This window comes from Sorghum bicolor, chromosome 4 (assembly GCF_000003195.3).
Source record: "Sorghum bicolor cultivar BTx623 chromosome 4, Sorghum_bicolor_NCBIv3, whole genome shotgun sequence".
NCBI classification, from domain to species: domain Eukaryota; kingdom Viridiplantae; phylum Streptophyta; class Magnoliopsida; order Poales; family Poaceae; genus Sorghum; species Sorghum bicolor.
The window spans coordinates 60277038-60297976 of record NC_012873.2 but is presented as its reverse complement, the minus strand read 5'-3'; the positions used below and the strand labels follow the sequence as shown (position 1 = coordinate 60297976).

At 42.6% G+C, this 20939-nt stretch overlaps 3 protein-coding genes across 4 annotated transcripts; all 3 read left to right on the top strand.

Moving 5' to 3' along the window:
• Positions 946 to 5964, top strand: LOC110434659 (transmembrane 9 superfamily member 12-like). The gene is made up of 2 exons (XM_021459223.1): positions 946 to 1102; positions 3639 to 5964. The coding sequence occupies exon 2, from the start codon at positions 3672 to 3674 to the stop codon at positions 5628 to 5630; it is 1959 nt and encodes a 652-aa protein (XP_021314898.1). The 5' UTR covers positions 946 to 1102; positions 3639 to 3671; the 3' UTR covers positions 5631 to 5964.
• LOC110434915 (transmembrane 9 superfamily member 12-like) lies at positions 9568 to 12788 on the top strand. The gene is made up of 2 exons (XM_021459893.1): positions 9568 to 9794; positions 10329 to 12788. Exon 2 carries the CDS (start codon positions 10373 to 10375, stop codon positions 12341 to 12343), a length of 1971 nt encoding a protein of 656 aa, XP_021315568.1. The 5' UTR covers positions 9568 to 9794; positions 10329 to 10372; the 3' UTR covers positions 12344 to 12788.
• On the top strand, positions 15552 to 20939 carry LOC8071763 (putative pentatricopeptide repeat-containing protein At5g06400, mitochondrial). Of its 2 annotated transcripts, XM_021458433.1 has the most exons (4): positions 15552 to 15949; positions 16043 to 19384; positions 20327 to 20387; positions 20626 to 20939. In XM_021458433.1, the coding sequence occupies exons 1-2, from the start codon at positions 15613 to 15615 to the stop codon at positions 18958 to 18960; spliced, it is 3255 nt and encodes a 1084-aa protein (XP_021314108.1). In that variant the 5' UTR covers positions 15552 to 15612; the 3' UTR covers positions 18961 to 19384; positions 20327 to 20387; positions 20626 to 20939. The 2 variants fall into 2 exon arrangements, with proteins under 2 accessions (XP_021314108.1, XP_021314107.1); XM_021458432.1 differs by having other exon boundaries at positions 15552 to 19384.

Below are 20939 nucleotides of genomic sequence, written 5' to 3'. Positions count from 1 at the left end.
TAATATTTGATTAAAAAACAACTTAATCTGAAATTGAAGTACAAGAACCTTCTACAGAATAATTCGGGACCGTACGTTGGATTCTCAGCCAAATAATCTTGATACATCCTATCATGACCGCCTTGTCTGTCACGAAAAACAACTCGATGACCTTTGACTGAGCCACCATGTGGTCCTTTTTCATTGCTAGCAGTCAGGAGAATTTGAGCAGCCGATACTATAAGACTAGCATCATCGAATCATCCAACCGTCTTTGCACACAAGATCTCTTTCTAGGCATGATTCCTAATGGAAAAGGTTTATAAAAAAAACTCCAAATAGTCAGAAACAAATACACGAATGACATGCTGACCTAGGGACAAAAGGTGTTGCTACATACTCGATAGACCAAGGAAGGGAAGAAGTGCAGATTTTACCTTGATCTCACCCTTGCCGCAATCCACGAAAGAAACGGCGGCGGGTCACAGGCAAGTCGAGAGGAGAGAGTCACGTACCTACGGTAGGAGAGGGACGAAGGTACCAGGCGGCGGCGATTAGTTGGATGTGGGTCTTTTTTTTTTTAATTTGGCAAGCCCAAATGACAAACAATTGGAGATAAGCATTTTTTCTATTTGTCAAATTATTTAGCAAGTTTCTATAATTCGAAATTTGGCAAACAAAATTTGTTAATTGTTGGAGATGCATCTCCAACCATTATGCATTTGAAGTTATGCATTTTAGGCAAATTGCAAACCCCCAAATGAAAATGGCAAGGCTAAAATCGGGTGATCTCCAACCGTTATGCAAAATGCCAAGTCCATCATCTTTTTTTCCCGGAAATTTTGTTTCGCGGCACTCCTTCCCGCGCGGCCAATCGATCCCGCGCCAAACAGCCCGCGAGGAGGACGCGCGATGCTTCTCCTATCGCGCAGACAGCTTGTAGATGAAAAGACAGCAATGCCCCTCAAAGCTTTTCTCCTACTCGCTCAGTCGCTCGGCGCCGCGAGAAGAGAAACGCGTCGGAGCTTTTCCCGAGCGCGCTTAGGTTACGTCGGCAGGACGGGCGGTCCAGCTCCCGGCGGCGGCGCTTCCTCTCCCCTTCGCCGGCGACGAGCACCACCAGGTACACCCACCCCTTAGTCTTCCCTTCCTGCTGTGCGAAACCGATCACCCAACCCCCCCGCGGCCGATCTCCTCCATCCGCTTGCGGCGCCGCAATCCGGAGAGGAGACTACGCTAGGTCTAGCACCACCTGGGGCTCAGAGTCCTCGCGACCAGTTCCGGCGCGGCGTCCGCCCTCTGCAGCCACTCACCACTCGCCCCCGCGACCGTCGTTGTTGTCCTACTTCGCCACTCAGCCACCTTGGCCGGCGACGAGCACCACCAGGACACCAGGTATTCCCTCGCCTTGGTCCTCCCTTCCTGCTGTGCGAAGCCGTGCGCCCAAACCTTAACATAATTCGTAGGTAAACCGTGCGCCCAAACCCTAACATACTATTCGGATCTGAATCTAATTACATGTGTATATGTATACGCCTACGAACTTTGCAAAAAAATATTGGGTGTACATGTGTACACCCATGTCCTTTACTGGGTCCGCCCGCGCCATGAACAAATCCGTTGAAAGATTAACTTTCTATACAAGCCTACTTCAGTCTACAGTTAAGCCGTGACAATTCTCACAAAGTAGGCACAAAGCAAAATGTAAACTAGAGTAGGAAAAGAAGAAGAAAATGTTCCTGATACAAATCTAAATGCGAAATTCTGAATCCTTTTCTAGCACTGAAGCAGATTACTGAATCTGAATTCGTCATGATACAGATGACTGATGTATGTCTACTAAGTATAAATTTACCATGCTAGTGTTTCTTCGAGGAAAGAATGATATAGATTGCTAGACTTTTACCTTACCTGAAATTAGATCTTGATGACACATGATAGAATTTCTGTACATCCAACATCCAACATGGGCAATCAGCAAGTAAGAAGTCAATACCAAGTTAGAAACAAGACAAGACCATTTCCCACTTACTATTTCAAACCAGAATGATAAGTAAACACTTGAAGTTGACAATCCTAGTATATATCTTTGATATTTCCTTCCAAAATCCTTTGTCGGCATGATAGATTACCCTCCCATCTAGCTCTCCCTGGTAGCATCCACCTGCTCTGAGTGTTTGGTATTAACAGTAGCTGTAAAAATCGATTGATCAAAACAAGTAGTGATCAGGACACATCTAGTTGATTATGCTATTTTGATGAATGCATTTAGTTTTTAAGATGTTACAGAGCAATATCTATGGAAGAGTGACAACTGAGCATTTAGCCGTGCAGTTTAATTACTTTTATGATCAACAATTTAATATAAACATAGATCTCTGTCAATGTTAAATGAATTTTCACATATGTTTTTTTTGTTTTACAAAAGAAAATGGTGGAAAAAACCCCTCAGTTCAACTGTATATGCATAATTTGAAGCTAAGTTGAGGACTTATTTGCAATTTCACTTGTATGTTTGATTGATAGGACCTGAACAATCAGGCTGTCTTATTTCAGGGAGTTCAGTAAAACGATGATTAGTTTTATATGATCACAGTAGGCATCATGCGTGAAGGATGCCTTGTTTTCCATTAATCCTAGTGCATGGTTCTCATTTATTTGTCAGATAAGGGTTCTGAAAGTTTGTTTTTGGGTTTGCTAATTTTATGTTTCCAGTCATAAAATCTCGATCTTCCCTTTTCAGATTAATAGCTGAAGAAATATTGGCTATTAAGCTCCTTCCTTCCCCATCCTCCCATCCCCCCTCCCTCATGTGCAGGCTCCGTGGATGATGTTCTAAATATGTTTGTTAGTCGTAGTCTGTCATTACAACCATGTTTTTGATGTACTCTGCTACGAACAATACAATTAGCAATGACCCAGTGCGTGCATGAATACATTCATTCTTGTATTGGGCTAATTGTTTCAATCTGACCCTCCAAGCAACTGCCAAACAAGATAAACTAATCAAGTGATCGAGCCCCCAGCATGAACGTGGGTTGGGTGGTGGGAAACTGGGAGTGGATTCACACGACCCCCAGTGGTTTAGTACACACTTCTTCTTTTTTGAATTGTTGCCAATGAGCCGTGGGTGTTGAACTGATCGCCATGCCATTAGGTCTTACCCTGCAGCCTACTTACCATCCTGACTCTGGATAGTTTTGGCAAGCAAATATCTTATTTGTAAATTATATGTACTCCCTCCATTCCAAATTATAAGACGTTTTGAATTTTTTAGATACATTGCTTTTACAATGCATCTTGACATAGTGTATATCTAAGTGCATAGCAAAAGCTATGTATCTAGAAAAGCTAAAACATCTTATAATTTGGAACGGATGGAGTAGTAAATATGTTCATGATACTGTGATCTCTAAATCGTGAATATGAATCTTTTAAACTTGCTGAGGATTGTTATTCAGCCCTGTAAGGCTGTAGTTTACTGCAGTTTTTCAGTATAAAATCTATCTTTGTTTGCAAATACCTGCCACGCTTTCTCTGTTCTTCTGTTTAACCTTGGTACTATGTTTCCTATAAAAGGCCTCTGCGTTATACATTTTCTATGCACACATGTCTATTTGGTGATACTGAACGTGGATGCTACTGTTGTTTTCTTTCAGGCTATAGGCAAAGTTTGTCCTGAACTGTTCGTCATGGTGGAAGACTGGGTATTCTCTGCTTTAATAGTGGCGTTTCTAGCGTTCATAACACCTTGTGAGTCATTCTACTTGCCAGGTAGTTACATGCACACATATCAGCAAGGGGAGGTGATAGGGGCGAAGGTGAACTCGCTCACTTCCATTGAGACAGAACTGCCCTTCAGTTACTACAGCCTTCCATATTGTCGTCCTCAAGATGGGGTTAAGAAGAGTGCTGAAAACTTAGGCGAGCTTCTGATGGGTGATCAAATAGATAATTCTCCATACCGTTTCCATGTAAATGTCAACGAATCTCTGTATCTGTGTACCACAAATCCCCTTGATGAGGCTGATGTGAAGCTCCTCAAGCAGCGAAGCCGTGATCTATACCAGGTTAACATGATTCTTGATAATCTTCCTGTGAGGAGGTTCACAGAGCAGAATGGAATGACCATCCAGTGGACAGGCTATCCAGTTGGTTATATTCCAGAAGGTACTTCTGATGTTTACATCATCAATCACTTGAAATTTAAGGTCTTGGTCCATAAGTATGAACAAGGCAAAGTAAAGGTAGTTGGGACTGGGGAAGGAATGGAATTTATCTCAGAGGCTGACAGCGATGCCAAGTCTGGATATGAGATTGTGGGATTTGAAGTTGTCCCATGCAGTGTGAAGCGTCCTGAAGCCATGTCGAAGTTTAATATGTATGATAAAGTTGATTCCGTGAACTGCCCTGTGGAGTTGGAAAAATCTCAATTGGTTAGGGAGAAAGAGAAGATTACCTTTACGTATGAGGTTGAGTTTGTAAACAGTGATATCAGGTGGCCATCACGATGGGATGCATACCTGAAGATGGAGGGTTCGAAGATTCACTGGTTTTCGATTATGAACTCTTTGATGGTAATTCTATTTTTGGCTGGCATTGTATTTGTCATATTCTTGCGGACTGTGAGGAGGGACCTGACTAGGTATGAAGAGTTGGATAAGGAGGCCCAAGCTCAGATGAATGAGGAGCTCTCTGGTTGGAAACTTGTTGTTGGAGATGTCTTCAGAGAACCAACCTCATCAAAGCTACTCTGTGTCATGATCGGCGATGGGATTCAGATTTTGGGTATGGCAATTGCTACCATTTTCTTTGCCGCATTTGGCTTCATGTCTCCTGCATCGAGAGGAATGCTGTTGACCGGGATGATAGTCCTCTATATGTTACTTGGAATTGTGGCTGGATATGCTGCTGTCAGGCTCTGGAGGACTTTAAAAGGAACATCCGAGGGATGGAGGTCTGTCTCCTGGTCAACTGCTTGTTTCTTCCCAGGCATTGTCTTCATTGTCCTCACTGTGTTAAACTTCATGCTCTGGACAAGAAATAGTACTGGTGCCCTTCCAATCTCGCTTTTCTTCGGCCTTTTGTCCTTGTGGTTCTGTGTGTCTGTGCCACTTACCCTTTTAGGTGGTTTCTTTGGCACAAGGGCTGAGCCAATAGAATTCCCTGTTCGAACCAATCAGATACCAAGAGAAATCCCTACAAAGAAGTACTCATTGCTCTTCATACTTGGTGCTGGAACTCTACCTTTTGGAACACTCTTCATCGAGCTCTTCTTCATTCTTTCTAGTATTTGGCTAGGAAGGTTCTATTATGTGTTCGGCTTCCTCCTTGTCGTGCTCCTTTTGCTGATTGTGGTGTGTGCTGAGGTATCAGTTGTTCTTACCTACATGCATCTCTGTGCGGAGGACTGGAGGTGGTGGTGGAAAGCTTTCTTTGCCTCTGGAACAGTGGCCCTTTATGTGTTCCTTTACTCCATCAACTACTTGGTGTTTGATCTCAGAAGCTTGAGTGGGCCGGTTTCTGCTATGCTCTACATTGGATACTCTTTCATTGTATCTCTTGCCATTATGCTAGCTACTGGTACTGTTGGGTTCCTGACATCGTTCTCTTTTGTCCACTACCTTTTCTCATCAGTCAAGATTGATTGAAGATCTAAGGATGTCTTTGGCTCTTTGCGCAAAATGCCAAAATCACCTGTGAGCTCAAATGATATGATCCATTGCATCTTGAAGGCCTTTCACAGTGCAGCGCTGTTTGTAATGTAGCTTATTACTGAGAGTCTGAGACTACTGTACCTCGTAATGAATAGTATATATCAGCAGATGTGCTTTGAAATTTGTCACACTTTGCTACAACATTTTGTTGATGCTGCCACTACTGTTGGAAAAGTCTTGAGTTTATGATCCCATTGGTGCCTTATGGAGTGTTTTGTCTGTTTCTTTATGCAAGATGGGCTTGCAGCTGGATAACTTTGTGGTATAATCTACATGTACAAATGTTTCCCATGCACACATTGCGCTTTTCTTTTGTCATTTGTATTTACCCAAGATTCCTTAGAACACTACATCTAGTTGTATGTTTGATAGTTAAGCTTGAAGTTCATTTTTACCACTATGGCCTTGTTTAGATCCCAAATTTTTTTGGATTTCGATACTGTAGCACTTTCGTTTTTATTTGACAAATATTGTCCAATCATAAAGTAACTAGACTTAAAAGATTCGTCTCGCGATTTACAGACAAACTGTGCAATTAGTTTTTATTTCATCTATATTTAATGCTTAATGCATGTGCCACAAGATTCGATGTGACGGGAAATCTTGAAAAGTTTTTGGTTTTTGGGGTGAACTAAACAAGGCCTATGAATGAAAGTGATGTGATTTTTTTAAAATATATTTCAGGGTAACACTGTTATGTAAAGTCAATAAATTTCAGGTTTCATTAGGTTTGTTCTTAAGGGTACTTTTTTCTTAGTTAAGTTGATTCTGAAGTCTGAAAAACATAGTCAAATATATTTTTGGGAATGCGCTTCATTCAGTTAAATGCGTGTTTTCAAATATTGTAGCTAATCTTTTAGGGTCCTATATTCATATTTACCTTTCTTCATTGTTCTAAAATGATTGTAAGGGATTCAAGCATGTTCGTTTGTCTGAAAAGTTATGACTGAAAGTACTGTTCGCAAATGGTTAGTAAGCTCAAACGAATAGGCTCTCAGTAACGTGTCATGCACATGGGACTACAGCAAGATAACCTTTTGCTGTTTATTAGTGCTATTATTGTTTCTGCTTTAATTATGAGACCGGAACAGTTCAACTCTCATCGTGCCATTCTGAGGACCTGTGTTTTGTTAGTTGAACGTGTCACAATTTGAGGTGCTCAAATGTTTGGTTGCTGCGGTTGACCCCATACATGTTCATGGATTGCCTGTCAAATTCATATGTTAGGCAACCTATTAAGCCCTTTCTTTGCCGTCCACTTCTGACGAGTTTCTTGAATGGCAGGTAAAATGTCATTTCGGAGTAAGCTTTGTTCAGTGATTGGTTATGTTGCTAGCCTGATGAAAATGTGTATGCCAACCCCATCTGCCTTTTTCTTTATTTCTGGAAGGAAGTCCCATTCTTGGCTGTTGCCTTTTTCATTGCTCAAATGGTTCTAATTCTAACCTTGGCGTTGCGCTGTTCTTCTCAGCCTCAACTCATCATAACAACCAAACAGACATAATAATGTACCAGAAACCTAATGCTGATGCTGACCGCTATGATTCTGCACCATCTTTTGCAATCTACCATTGTCTACCTTTTTCTACTGCACTGCAATCTACATTGTCTACCTTTTCTACTGGAATGGAAATGCAGGCTTATAGAATGCATCAGATGAGGTATCGACCTACCTGTCATCTACTTTGTGTAGTATTTTCCCCTCTCTATATAGCATACGGCAGTTCCGGTTGTCATGTGCCTGCGCGGCTGCGCGTTTGGCTCTTTGCTTTCGATGCGGAGGTGTGCTCTCGATTTCATTTGACAGATGTGACCTGGCTGTTCATGTGAAAGGTACTCCCTTCCCAACCCAAGCTGTTGACATGTTGTGTCCTCCCTAAGAAACGTGGCCCCCCCTTTTCGTGCTCATGCAAACCGCGATGACGATGTTCGCTCCTTGTTTATTTATTCCAAGTTTCCAACCATTTTTTTTCCTCATCAGATCGTTGGACGGTTCACGTCTTAGGTGCTCCCATCCCCACTCCACCTTTCCCTTTTTTCCACCAAACGTGGTTTGCTTGCTATCTAAACCTAAATCTAATGAGCGGCAGGGGGAGGGGAGGGTGGGTGTGTGATCGTGAAGCCATGATGCCCCTTCCTTTTGCCGGCTTCGGAAACGGAAACTGAACAGGGGTGGTGTGGTGTGGTGGGCGAGGGCGATCATCAATCAAGTTGGAGGCATCGCGGTGGCGGTCGCGGCGGCGGCAGGTTGGAGGTAGCATTTGCGTGGCTGGACCAGGGGAGAGAGAGAGAGAGAGAAAAAAAAGAAAGGACGCATCTGGTGGTGGTCTCTCTCAAGTTCATAGGGTCTCCATTGGCGGGTTGTGTTGGGGCGTTTGTGTGATTTGTCTCCCTGTTTGAAGTCAGTATCATGCATGATTGTCTGATTGGAGCTGGGGCAGCATCTGACTACAACCACGGAAGGGGCATGCTGCATCCATGCGTGGTGTGTGAATAGAGACCGTGGGCTCATGTCATCTGCGCTTAGCCTGATTGAGGCCCGGGCAACGATACTCATTTGTGGGCAGCTCACCGGCATCATATGTTGGCCTAGGAGCCTACTTTGCTGTCGAATGAGGTCAGCTATTTAATAATATTTTTATTTTTCTTTTGTAATAAATTAGTGAAATTTTTTAGACAGACGAACAGACTTAATTTAACGTGAATCGGGCTGTTAATCGGACTGTAAGCAGGTAGGCAGGCAGGCCTGTCCGTCGTTTCAACGTAGTACTGCAGTACTGTATATATTCTACGGTGTACCAGCTCTTACCAAACTATAATCTCTCACAAAAATAATAGGACCAACCGACGGTGGGGATCTGCAAAGGAAACACGGTTAGGCTCCCTACCAACCTGCCGAACCCCGCTTTTGTCAAACAACGATCAATTAGCTTTCCTAGCCCGCTAAAAAAAATTCATCATACACGTGGCGAGACAGTCAGTCGTGGAGAGTGGAGACCCAATGAGCCAATAGGAAGCACGGATCCCAAACGTGGACTAGCGCCCGAAACACTCCACACACCGACGAAAGCACGGATCCCAGACGTGGACCAGCACCCGAAACACTCCACACACCGACGAAAAGGAGCACGACCTGACACATGTGTATTTTTAAATAAATCTCATGAAATACTTTCTATACCCAGTAAAGCACAAAAAATCACTATGAGATTCGTGCTAGTATCTTTTTAATAAAATTTAACTAAAATTATAGAAAATATTAGCATCATTTATATTTTGAAATATGTTTATTATGAAAATACATTCAAAGATTTATCCAATATACTAATAATATATCAATAAATATTATTTTTTTTTCTTATATACGTATATTTGATTAAAATTGAAATGTTTGATTTCTTAGGAAATGAGAATGACAATAATATTTTTTATAGGATGGAGTGAGTATGTAGGAGGACTATACTATATAAATGCCAATGGAGCTAGAAGAATTTGAGGGAGGTGCTTTGTCTTTGTGGGTGCATGGATTTTTATTATATGAATATAAATATAATGAAAATTTGGGTGCTTACATGGATCCGCCCCATTAAATGCTATTGTGTCAGAAAAAATAACATTTTACTTTTATCCTAAACCAATCCTAAATTGACCAAATTTATATAAATAAAATGAATATGTATAAATAATTGTTATTAGATTTATCATGAAATATATTTTTACAAAAAGAATATTTAACGTCAAAAGTAGTATTGATAATCTTTTGTTATTAAAACTCGCCATACAGAAGATTTAGGACAAAATCAAATCATTATTTTCCTGGGGACGGATGTAGATGTAGTAGTGTCATCAGCAAAGAAAGTATTAAAGCTGCTCTGAAAGGGAGACGGGGGCCGAAGGGCGAAGGGGAAGAAGAGAGCAGGTATAAAATTTGGCGGGCTCGTGCCGCGTCTCCCCCCGCCTATCGATTCCGCCGGCGCCGAAGCGTTTACTTCTTCTCCGTCCGCGATCTCGAGGAGAGAGCGAGAGAGGGAGAAAGAGGAAGCGCGCGCCCATGTTTTGACCTCGCCCGTGTCGTCTCGGCAACAATCTAGATCTGAGGTGAGCTCCCTCCCCTCCCCCTGATCTCCGCGCTGCTCACTCCTTTACCCGCGCCTCGGCCACAGATCCAGGCGTCTATCTCACTAGGACCTGGGATTCATTTCTTGGTCCGCTGGTAAGGGGGCACTAGTTTGCCTAGAGGCATGTTCATCTTGTTACGCAGGATCGTTTCTTTGTTGTGACTCTTGCGTCCTGAATATGAGTATTTGATTCTGGCTTGGATGCTCCGATCCACCAGACTTGCTGCGGATTCGTTTGCTGCGTTTAGATCCACTCCATTTGAATTGACGTTGTCTCCACTATTATTCATGCGGTGGAGCATGTCTTCCTTTTTCTTTTTTCTTTTAATTATACTGTAGCAGTTTATTTTCAAAAGTTTCTGGGGTTCTACTGAACCTACCAATGTCACAAGTTAATTCCCATCTTGGAGTTTTATCTTTTTTTTTTTATTATGCCGTATATCTTGATATCTCCACGGGAAAAAGGGAGACTGATAGGGAATGGAGTTGATTTATTTTGTACAATTGCTTGCAGGTTGTGAGGTTCTTGATTGGGCGATCACAAGAACTGTCGCTGCAATGGTCGCCAAGATGTTGCCATCCCCATGGATCTCGGCGTCCGTGCTCATTCTGCTCCTGAGCCTGCACCCGGGTGTCCATGCCTTCTACCTCCCCGGCACCTTCATGCACACTTACTCCTCTGGAGAGGTGATCTCGGCCAAGGTCAACTCGCTCACCTCCATCGAGACCGAGCTGCCCTTCAGCTACTACAGCCTGCCGTACTGCAAGCCTCCTGATGGTGTCAAGAAGAGCGCTGAGAACCTTGGTGAGATCCTCATGGGTGACCAGATCGACAACTCCCCATACCGCTTCCAAGTTAATGTCAATGAGTCAGTATACCTTTGCACCACGGACCCACTCACCAAGGAGCAGGCTGAGCTGCTCAAGAAGAGGGCACGAGATCTGTACCAGGTCAACATGATCCTGGATAATTTACCGGTCATGCGATTCACCGAGCAGAACGGGATGACAATCCAGTGGACTGGGTTTCCGGTTGGGTACAACCCGACAGGGAGCAATGAGGATTATATCATTAACCACCTCAAGTTCAGAGTCTTGGTCCATCAGTACCAGGCGCAAGGTGATGTGGTGGTCACGAGTGAGGATGGTGTTGCAATGGTTGAGTCTGATCGCAAGAGTGGGTTCCAGATTGTTGGGTTTGAGGTCGTGCCTTGCAGTGTAAGGCGTGATCCTGAGGCCATGTCCAAGCTCAAGATGTATGACAAGGCTGAATCTGTGAATTGCCCGTTGGAGCTTGAGAAATCTCAGGTGATCCATGAGAATGAGAGGATTACATTTACCTATGAGGTTGAGTATGTCAAGAGCAACATCAAGTGGCCATCGAGGTGGGATGCGTATCTGAAGATGGATGGTGCCAAAGTCCACTGGTTCTCGATCATGAACTCGATGATGGTTGTCTTCTTCCTGGCTGGTATTGTGTTTGTCATATTCTTGAGGACTGTCAGAAGGGATCTGACAAGGTATGAGGAGATGGACAAGGAGGCACAAGCTCAGATGAATGAGGAGCTCTCAGGATGGAAGCTTGTTGTTGGTGATGTCTTCAGAGAGCCCAGCTGTCCAAAGTTGTTGTGTGTTATGGTTGCTGATGGTATCCAGATCACCGGTATGGCAGTTGTTACAATTGTGTTTGCTGCTCTGGGATTCCTCTCACCTGCTTCCAGGGGAATGCTCCTGACCGGAATGATCATTCTCTACCTCTTCCTTGGTATCATTGCTGGATATGTTGGTGTCCGTGTTTGGAGGACTATCAAAGGAACATCAGAAGGGTGGAAATCTGTTGCTTGGCTGACTGCCTGCTTCTTCCCTGGGATTGTGTTCATCATCCTCACTGTGCTTAACTCCATTCTATGGGGCAAGAAGAGCACTGGAGCTCTACCCATCTCACTGTTCTTCACCCTCCTGGCCCTGTGGTTCTGCATCTCTGTGCCACTCACACTTATTGGAGGCTTGCTAGGCACACGTGCTGCAAGCATCGACTACCCTGTCCGAACCAACCAGATTCCACGAGAGATCCCTGAGCGCAAGTTCCCCTCATGGCTGCTTGTGCTCGGTGCAGGAACATTGCCTTTTGGTACTCTCTTCATTGAGCTCTTCTTCATCCTTTCCAGCATTTGGTTGGGAAGATTCTATTACGTCTTTGGCTTCCTGTTTATTGTCCTCTTCCTGCTGGTCATAGTCTGCGGTGAGGTTTCTCTGGTCCTAACCTACATGCATCTTTGCGTGGAGGACTGGAAATGGTGGTGGAAGGCCTTCTTTGCTTCTGGCTCTGTCGCGTTCTATGTGTTCCTCTACTCGATTAACTACCTGGTGTTCGATCTCAGGAGCCTGAGCGGACCTGTTTCCGCCACACTCTACCTTGGCTATTCCCTGATCATGGCCCTTGCAATCATGCTCTCCACTGGTGCCATTGGTTTCCTGCTCTCCTTCTACTTCGTCCACTACCTCTTCTCGTCTGTTAAGATTGATTAGAGGTGCCCACTGCCTCTTTCTGCAATAGAGTCATCTGATCATGGTAAGAGTTACCCCCTTAGAAATACTACACAATAAATCAAATGAAAAAATGATACATGGCAACGGCCATGACTTTTGGTCATGATTAATTCAATCATTTAGCATAGCACAGTTACTCAAGTTGAAACTTATTTCGTAGGAATGATTGTAAGTTCTTCAGCTATGTTTATTACCCTTTGTAATACTATTCAGTTTTGCTTGCCCTGGGCATTTGTGAGCAGTCTTTGGTGTTGGAACACTTGAGATCTATTCAATATGAAAAGGAGCTATTCATTTACAGTTTGTAACATTTTTTTTTTGAGGAACCAACAGTTTGTAACATGGTTGCCACATGAGTTGTGGTGCTTGCTGTTCGTTACTACACCAGTAGTACTGATCTTTTTATCAAGTGAAGTTCTGCTGACTATTGAGTCAATTGATAGTTGATATACATGCTACTGAAATAGTGAAATTTCACATGACTCGGATGCTAATGTTGAATTGTGGAGTTGTTGGTAGCTGCTACAGTTTCTGATGCTTGTGACGAATTGACAGTTCTAACTCACAACTTGTAAGTATTTATTGCTCAAATACGCATGCCATAGTTATTGACAGCTGTAGACCATCATATATATTTTTAAACTAGGACTAGGACTGGCTTTTTGAATAATCATTCCATTATTAGTGTTGTTCATCGCGCCAATCAATAGATGGATGCAACTCTATTCTTTACCCCAGTGCTAAGTGGAAGATATAGCCAAACGAACAAGGCATAACTTTGATATGTACTAGTCACTTGTTCAAGAACAGCAATGGAGGACGGACGAGGACTCAACTATCGATTCAAAGTTAGGCAAGCCCGCCAGTACAGAATCTGGTTGCTGTGACAAATAGCGGGCAAACCTCTTTTCGAATCAGACACTTGTACATTCTCGGAAAAAAGTCCTCCAACCGATTCTTTTTTCCACCTTGTATAGTTTTCAAAGTGGTTTAGTTTGACGTGGGGTCACGTCAGTCATTCTACGTGTTACCATATTTTTTTTTTCTCAAAGGGAAAGAGATTGTATTAATATAAGGTAGCACGGTTACATCCATGTTCTGGAGTGCCTTTAGACATAAAAGAAAGATACGCTTAATAACACAACATTCCAGAGCCTTCTAATAGCAATCTTCACATCTAAACCTTGTTGACCTCTAATTCTAACCCGTTGGAACTCAATAACACCAAGTAGCACAACATTCCAACCATCCTTAACGACGGGCACCAAAATTGGAAAAGCAACATGATCCAATGCCAACACCACGGGAACTTCTCAGGACGCATCCACATAACATCTGTCGTCTCGTCGTTGAATATGATCAGGAGACAATCAATCTGGTGCCGCTAGTATTAGCATTTAGCAATACGGTATTGGAAACCTAGATACACGCCCAATCGTCGTGTGATTAGAATCCAACAAGTTGGTAACCCATAGATATTGAAAACCTAGATACACGCCCAATCGTTGTGTGACTAGAATCCAACAAGTTGGTAACCCATAGATGCAAACAAGAAACTCGGTTACCCCCCTAATTGCGACCCTACATCTCGCAAAAAAAAAAAATTACGACCCTACAAAAATATAAGAAATATGAAGACCATCGGATTGGATGCCTAGAGCAGCACCCGCACCTAAGATCTCTCCAATAAATAAGATTCGGTGAGCAATCGATGAAGACATTACAAAAACAGAAGAAACACAATGCAAAGACCATTGGATACAGTGACACCTACACCAAAGATCCCGCCCATAAATAAGATTTGGCGAGCATTCGGCCTTGTTTAGTTCTTAAAAAATTTTGCAAAAATTTTTTAATTCTCCGTCACATCAAATCTTTAAACGCATGCATGAAGTATCAAATATAGACGAAAATAAAAAACTAATTGCACAGTTTGGTCGGAATTGACGAGACGAATCTTTTGAGTTTAGTTAGTACATGATTGGATAATATTTGTCAAATACAAACGAAAGTGGTACTATTTCTATTTTACAAAATTTTTTGGAACTAAACAAGGCCCAATAAAAACAATGCTAGTAAGCAGCCCATATAACAAACTTTATTCAATCTAAGGTCTTATTTAGTTCCCCATCCAAAAAATTTTCATCCATTACATCAAATGTTTAGACACATGCATAAAGTATTAAATATAGTTAAAAAAATAAACTAATTACATAGTTTGGTTGGAAATCACGAGACAAATCTTTTAAGTCTAATTAGTTCATGATTAACCTTAAGTGTTGCAGTAATCTACATGTGCTAATGGTGAATTAATTAGGCTTAATAAATTTGTCTCGCAGTTTTCAGGCGAGTTATGTAATTAGTTTTTTTATTAGTATTCAAATACTCCTTCCGACATCCATCCAAACGTTCGATGTGACATCCAAAATTTTTTTGACCGAGATCAATTTTTTTTACCACCAACTAAACAAGGCCTAATCTAAAACTCTAAAAAAACTATTAGACTTGAATGACAGAGGGAGGGAGGTCCTTGCTCATCTTACCACCGCCAACAGTGGCGAGACTACCGCACGCACACGCAGGGGGGCATGGTGATCAAAGGGGCGGATACATGAAAAGACATTTATGTGTGTGGGTGTGGGTGTGTGTGTGTGGGGGGGGGGGGGGGGGGGAGGGCATGGTGATCAAGGTCTTGTTCCCAAAAAATTTTGTAAAATTTTTCAGATTCTCCGTCACATTGAATCTTTAGACACATGCATGAAGTATTAAATATAGACAAAAATAAAAACTAATTACACAGTTTGCTTGAAATTGACGAGACGAATCTTTTGAGCCTAGTTAGTCCATGATTAAACAATATTTGTCAAATACAAATAAAAAAGCTACAGTGTCGATTTTACAAAATATTTTGGAACTAAACAAGGCCCAAATGGGCGGATGCGGATCGGTTACATCATTGGGAGGAAGCGACAACAGGTTTAGTTGAAAAGACATTTATCTGGCGCTACATTTGTTTCAAGATTAGACTATTCAAATAAATCTTAAAAACTACTTAATTTTTTTTTCAAAGCATGAAATTCAAAATCTCCAAATCAGTTTTTTTATCTTAGAAAATTTATCTCAGGATAAAATTAGACTTTTCTAAAATTATGCTCCGTGTCGAAGTTGCAGCTCCCAATTCGTCGCCCAGTCGCTGGACTTCCGCGCATCTAAATTTCTAATCACCCGGACGTTGGGCCACTCCGGCTATGGCGCGAAGCGCCGCCGCCCGGCTGCTCGCTTTCTCCCCTCTCCTTCTCGGCTCCAGCCACTGCCACTTGCGCCTTCGCCACCCTCCCCTCCTCCTACTCCCTACATCCCGTTCTAAGACCACCTCCCGCAAGCTTCCCCGCTCACAGCCTCGTGAGGTGGCGCCTGAACCCGCCGGCAGCGGTCGCCCAGGGCCACCAGGGGCGCCCCCCTCTCTTTTCCAGGAAATCTCCGAACTCGTTGCCTCAGTGGCCAATGTTGAAGCGTTACTACCCCGAAGGAATGGCGGCGCGCCTTGTGATGACCTCGGAGCTGCTGCTGTGGGGTGCACCGAAGGTGCTCGAGGAATTGCTTCAGAGAGAGCGGCATTGGCTTCTACCTCCATTGCTGGCTGCATATCTGACCGGGTCGTTCTTGGTGACTCTGCAGATGATGAGAGTTCTCAATCTCGTGGCACTATCACAATCACAAATGCTGCAGAGGCATTCTGCCGGGAGGCTGGAGACACTGGCATGGCAGTAGATTCTGATGTTGACAATATCAGCGCAATGGTGCACAGGATTACAGCAGTCCTCCGGTCAGAGGCACCTGGGCCGTCAGTGGAGCAGAAGCTTAAGAGCCTGGGTGCGAATTACACTCCGAACCTTGTTAACATGGTGCTGAAGAGGTGCTTCAAGTTCAGGCAACTGGGATTCTGGTTCTTCCACTGGGCAAAGCGACTCCCAGATTTCCACCACACGACGGAGACGTACAACACGATGCTGTACATTGTGGGCGAAGCGAGGAGCTTTGGTATCATGGAGGAGCTCGTGGGCGAGATGGATCGGGAGATGTGCCCCAAGGACATCAAGACATGGACGATTTTATTATCAAAATATGGAAAGGCGAGGCAGATTGGCAAGATGCTGTCAACCTTTGAGGCGATGAGGAAATCGGAATCCATCTGGATAGACAGTAAAGTCTATAGGACAGTTTTTCACGCTTTGTGCAATGCTGATAAGCCTGAGCTTGCTCTTGAGTTCTACAAGGATATGCCCAGCAACATGGAGGTCGGGACTGACATTCTTCGACTACTAATGTGTTGTCTTGCAACATCAGATAATACTACTGAAGGTGTCTATCTTATCAGAGATGATATGATTGATGGCATGAAACATCCAGAGGAGTACTGCTACACGGAGGCTCTTCGAAGCTTTTGTATAGCAGGAAAGCTTGGTGAGGCATGGAAAGTCTTTCAGAAGATGAAGAACAAATCGATGGCTAACTCATCTGCACTTGAGAATCTCCTGAGAGGGCTCTGCAGAGCAGGGAGAATGGATGAAGCTTTGCAGGTCACAGAATACATGAAGAGGATATCAAGTCTAAACAGTACAACATTTTCGTTCCTCATCAATGGTTACCTTAGGAAAGGGGAGCATACCAAGGCACTTGACTTGCTGCGGGAGATGACAGAATATGGATGTGTTCCACTGGCATCATCTTATACCCAGGTCATGCAACACCTATTTGCAATTGATCAGTGTGAAGAAGCATGTGGACTGTTTGAAGAGATGCTAAAAAACAGTGTTGAACCAGATATTGTTACGTTCACAGCACTGATTTGTGGGCATGTTCGCAGCGGACATATATCCAAAGCATGGGATGTCTTCAGGAATATCAATAAGAATGGTCAGAAACCCACGTTGAAAGCATATACAGTGTTCATGCGAGAGCTCTGCAAGGTGTCCAGGCACCTTGAGGCCGTAGCACTTCTGAAGGAAATGCTGGAATATGATTTCAGGCCTTCTGAGACAACTTTCTGCTGGTTAATTTCTACTTTACGCGACAAATCCTATTTGGAAGAGGCAAGTTATGTTGATAGAATGCGGGCATCTTTTAATTTTCGAAACCCTAGAGATGGTTTGCAATTCGAACAGTTAGATGGCATTGACAATGTTGATAAGTTTCGAAAAATGCGCAAGTCTAATCCCCAAGAGAAAGAACTGGCATTGGAGTTCACTGGCTCTCCTTCAGATCAAAATGGTAAGGTCTCCAGTTTCACGCTTTCTGACGACACACATCAGAAAGAACAACAGGACTACAGTGATGGAGATGTTGAAGAAATATGTCGGATTCTGTCTTCTTCTGATGATTGGGGCTCAACACAACAGGCACTGCAGATGAGATCAGTCCATTTTAGTCCTAATCTTGTTGATGCCATTTTGAAGCGTTGTAAAAGGAATAGTCGTGCTGCTTTGCAATTTTTCTCATGGGTTGGGAGGCGACCTTACTACATGCCTACTACAAAAACATACAATACTGCTATGAAACTTGCGGGTTCTGCAAAAGATTTTAAGCACATGCGGTATCTGTACAAAGAAATGTTAAGGATCGGATGCTCCCCAACCGTGGATACATGGAATGTCATGGTCTGTCAGTATGGCAATGCTGGTCTGTCTGAAAAGGCCTTGAAGACATTCTGTTACATGAAGGAGTGTGGGTTTCTGCCTGATAAAACTACTTACAATCACCTGATAATGTACCTCACCTGCAGTAAAGGGCGGAAAATAGATGTGGCAGTCAGAATCTTCCAAGAAATGTGTCATGCAGGGCATATATTTGATAACAGGACATTTTTCATGTATCTTTTGGCTCTATGCGAGTGTGGGAAAATAGCAGATGCAACAAGCTCAGTAGTATCCTTATGTGAACGAGGATTTTCTGTGCAGGCTGGCTACTCCATATTCCTTAGATCATTGTGCAGGGCTGATAGAGTGGAGGAAGCTCTCCATTTGTTCGATTGTATTGAGAAACATGGTTGCTCCAGAGACCAGTACATGTACGGGAGTCTAATCCATGTTTTGCTAAGGAGGGACAAATTTGAAGATGCTGTTGCCAAGCTTACAGAAATGAAGAACGAAGGGATACTTCAAAGCACACATATATATACCTCATTCATTGTTTATTACTTTCAGAAGAGAGATGTTGTCAAGGCATTGGATGTGCTCAGGGAGATGAAAGAGAATGGATGTGAGCCTACAGTTGTCACATTCTCTGCTTTGATCCGTGGCTACATGGCCATGGGTATGGTTTCAGAGGCTTGGGCTGTTTTCCAACAAATGAAGATGAGAGGACCTGCACCAGACTTTGAAACCTACTCCATGTTCATGTCATGCCTATGCAAAGCAGGTAGATCAGAAGATGGGTTGCATCTTATCCATGACATGTCGGACCGTGGTTTCATTCCCAGCACAGTAAATTTCATGACTGTTGTCCATGGTCTAAATGTGGAGGGCAAACATGAGCTTGCTGAGTCTGTTCTACGGTCAAAATGGCACTTGCGGAAGCAAAGAACTATCTCAAATTAGTTTTTTTCTTCTCTCATGCTCTCAAAATGTTTTTTGGTGTTTACAATTTGGACTGCAAGATTCAGTGTTCAATGTATTTTCTTGGAACAAGCATATGATAGGAGCATGAAGTAAAATGAATCATGGACACTTTTGCTACAAAAAAAAAACCCTTCATTTTGTCAGTGGTGGGAAGAAATCTGACGCATCAGCATGGTAAATTAGGACCTGAGATGGAGAAAGGTACAGTAAAAATCGTTGCGAGGACTGACTCGATGTGGCATGCCTTACTGCTTAGTCAGAGACAGGCGAATTCCAGTGAATTTACTCAGGACAAAGGTATCACAAATTGCTTTGAAGCCCAATAAAGGGACCAAAATGCCAGAAGCAACACACCCCAGTATTCTGCTGCTTCTACATCGAACATTTTATCGGTATTATCTAGGTACATGAACAAAAAATTAATGCTTGTTTGAAAATATCAAACTTAGGTGCTTTTAGTGATTCCAGACCACAAAACTTAATTCCCCCTGTGCCAACTGAAATTTACTATAATCTTGCAAAATTTTGAATTCTGATTAGATCCAGTTCATTCTATTCTGGTGTCCATTTCATTCTATCACATTTTAGGATTGGTGTTCATATTCTTATGATACAATCATAAATCATCTTGAAAGTTTGTCAATTGATAGTTGGGCAGTCTCAATTTAGGTAGGCTGCCATGACAGTGATTGGTTTGGTTACCCTGGTGAACTGACAATGTAACCAGAAGAAAAAGAAGAAAAGAACTAACCATCAATTTGTTAGAAATTATTAGTGATGATTGTGGCCCTGTAACTGGAACTGAATCCTTGTTAGAACCTGTTTATTTAGTTCAATCATCTAGTTGCCTCCAGGTGTACAGTAAAAATCCTTGGTTACAGTTGCACCTGGGTCCTTCATGTTTTAATGTGTTTATGCTACTACTTTTTTCAGTGAGAAGTGCAATTAATTTGTGAAAACTGGCATCTCTTATCTTGCAGAATTTCAGTGTGTTGAGATATTAGAATTTAGAAACAAGCAATGCCATTTAATACTCACTAATTGGGGATGTATCATGTAACTTCTTAAGCTGCTCTTGGTCTAACGAACTACAGAAAGGAAAGCTATATTTGTTATTGGCTCAGATAGTTCGATTGAGATTTCCTATGGATTGACTAAATACAGATAAAGATAGCAGTAAACCTCCTTTCTGATCATATGTAGCAGTTTATCTATATCTTAAGTTCTATCCCAAGCAGAAAGCTACACTCTGCACGGGGTTGAGAATAAGGACTAGTTTTTTATGTTCTTGCTTTCAAATATTTAAGCTTCATTTAAACCTGACCTAATTTTATGTCACATGCAGATATTGTTAGATGTTTAGCCTCAATGCCAGGTCTAGGAATTCTTTCTGCCTCACAGGACAGGTAAGCGAAAAAGAATATTTTTTTTTTGAGGTACGAAAACCCATATAGGCTCCTTGTTCACTTATGCTCACCTTTTGCATCAGAATGTTTACTTGGGTCCGCTGAATATGTTTTTGACCCAACGATCAGTCCTTTGCCCTTTCCTCTTCATCTTTCAATTTGATGCATCATCAATGCAGTCACTCTATTTCTTCACTGGTTGCTATTTGTTCACACATGATATTTTTGTTTGTCGCAGCACTATCAAGTTATGTGCATTGACAAGTCAGCCCCTGCTGGACATGATTGCACATTCTTCTCTTGTATTTGTATATTCTGTGGATGCACATTCTTCAGGTCTAATTGTTAGTGCCATTGAGGATTGCTCTTTGAAGATAGGGAAAGGTGATATATTTTGTATCCTAAATACGTTGGCGTTTCTCATGTTGAACTTGTAACTATATTCTCTGAGCAGCTCGTGAAATCTCGCTAAATTAGCGTACGCCCGATTCTACAAACTGTCTTATCTAAACAAATGTAAAGTTGTCGCTAACTGAATGTGTAAACACTTCA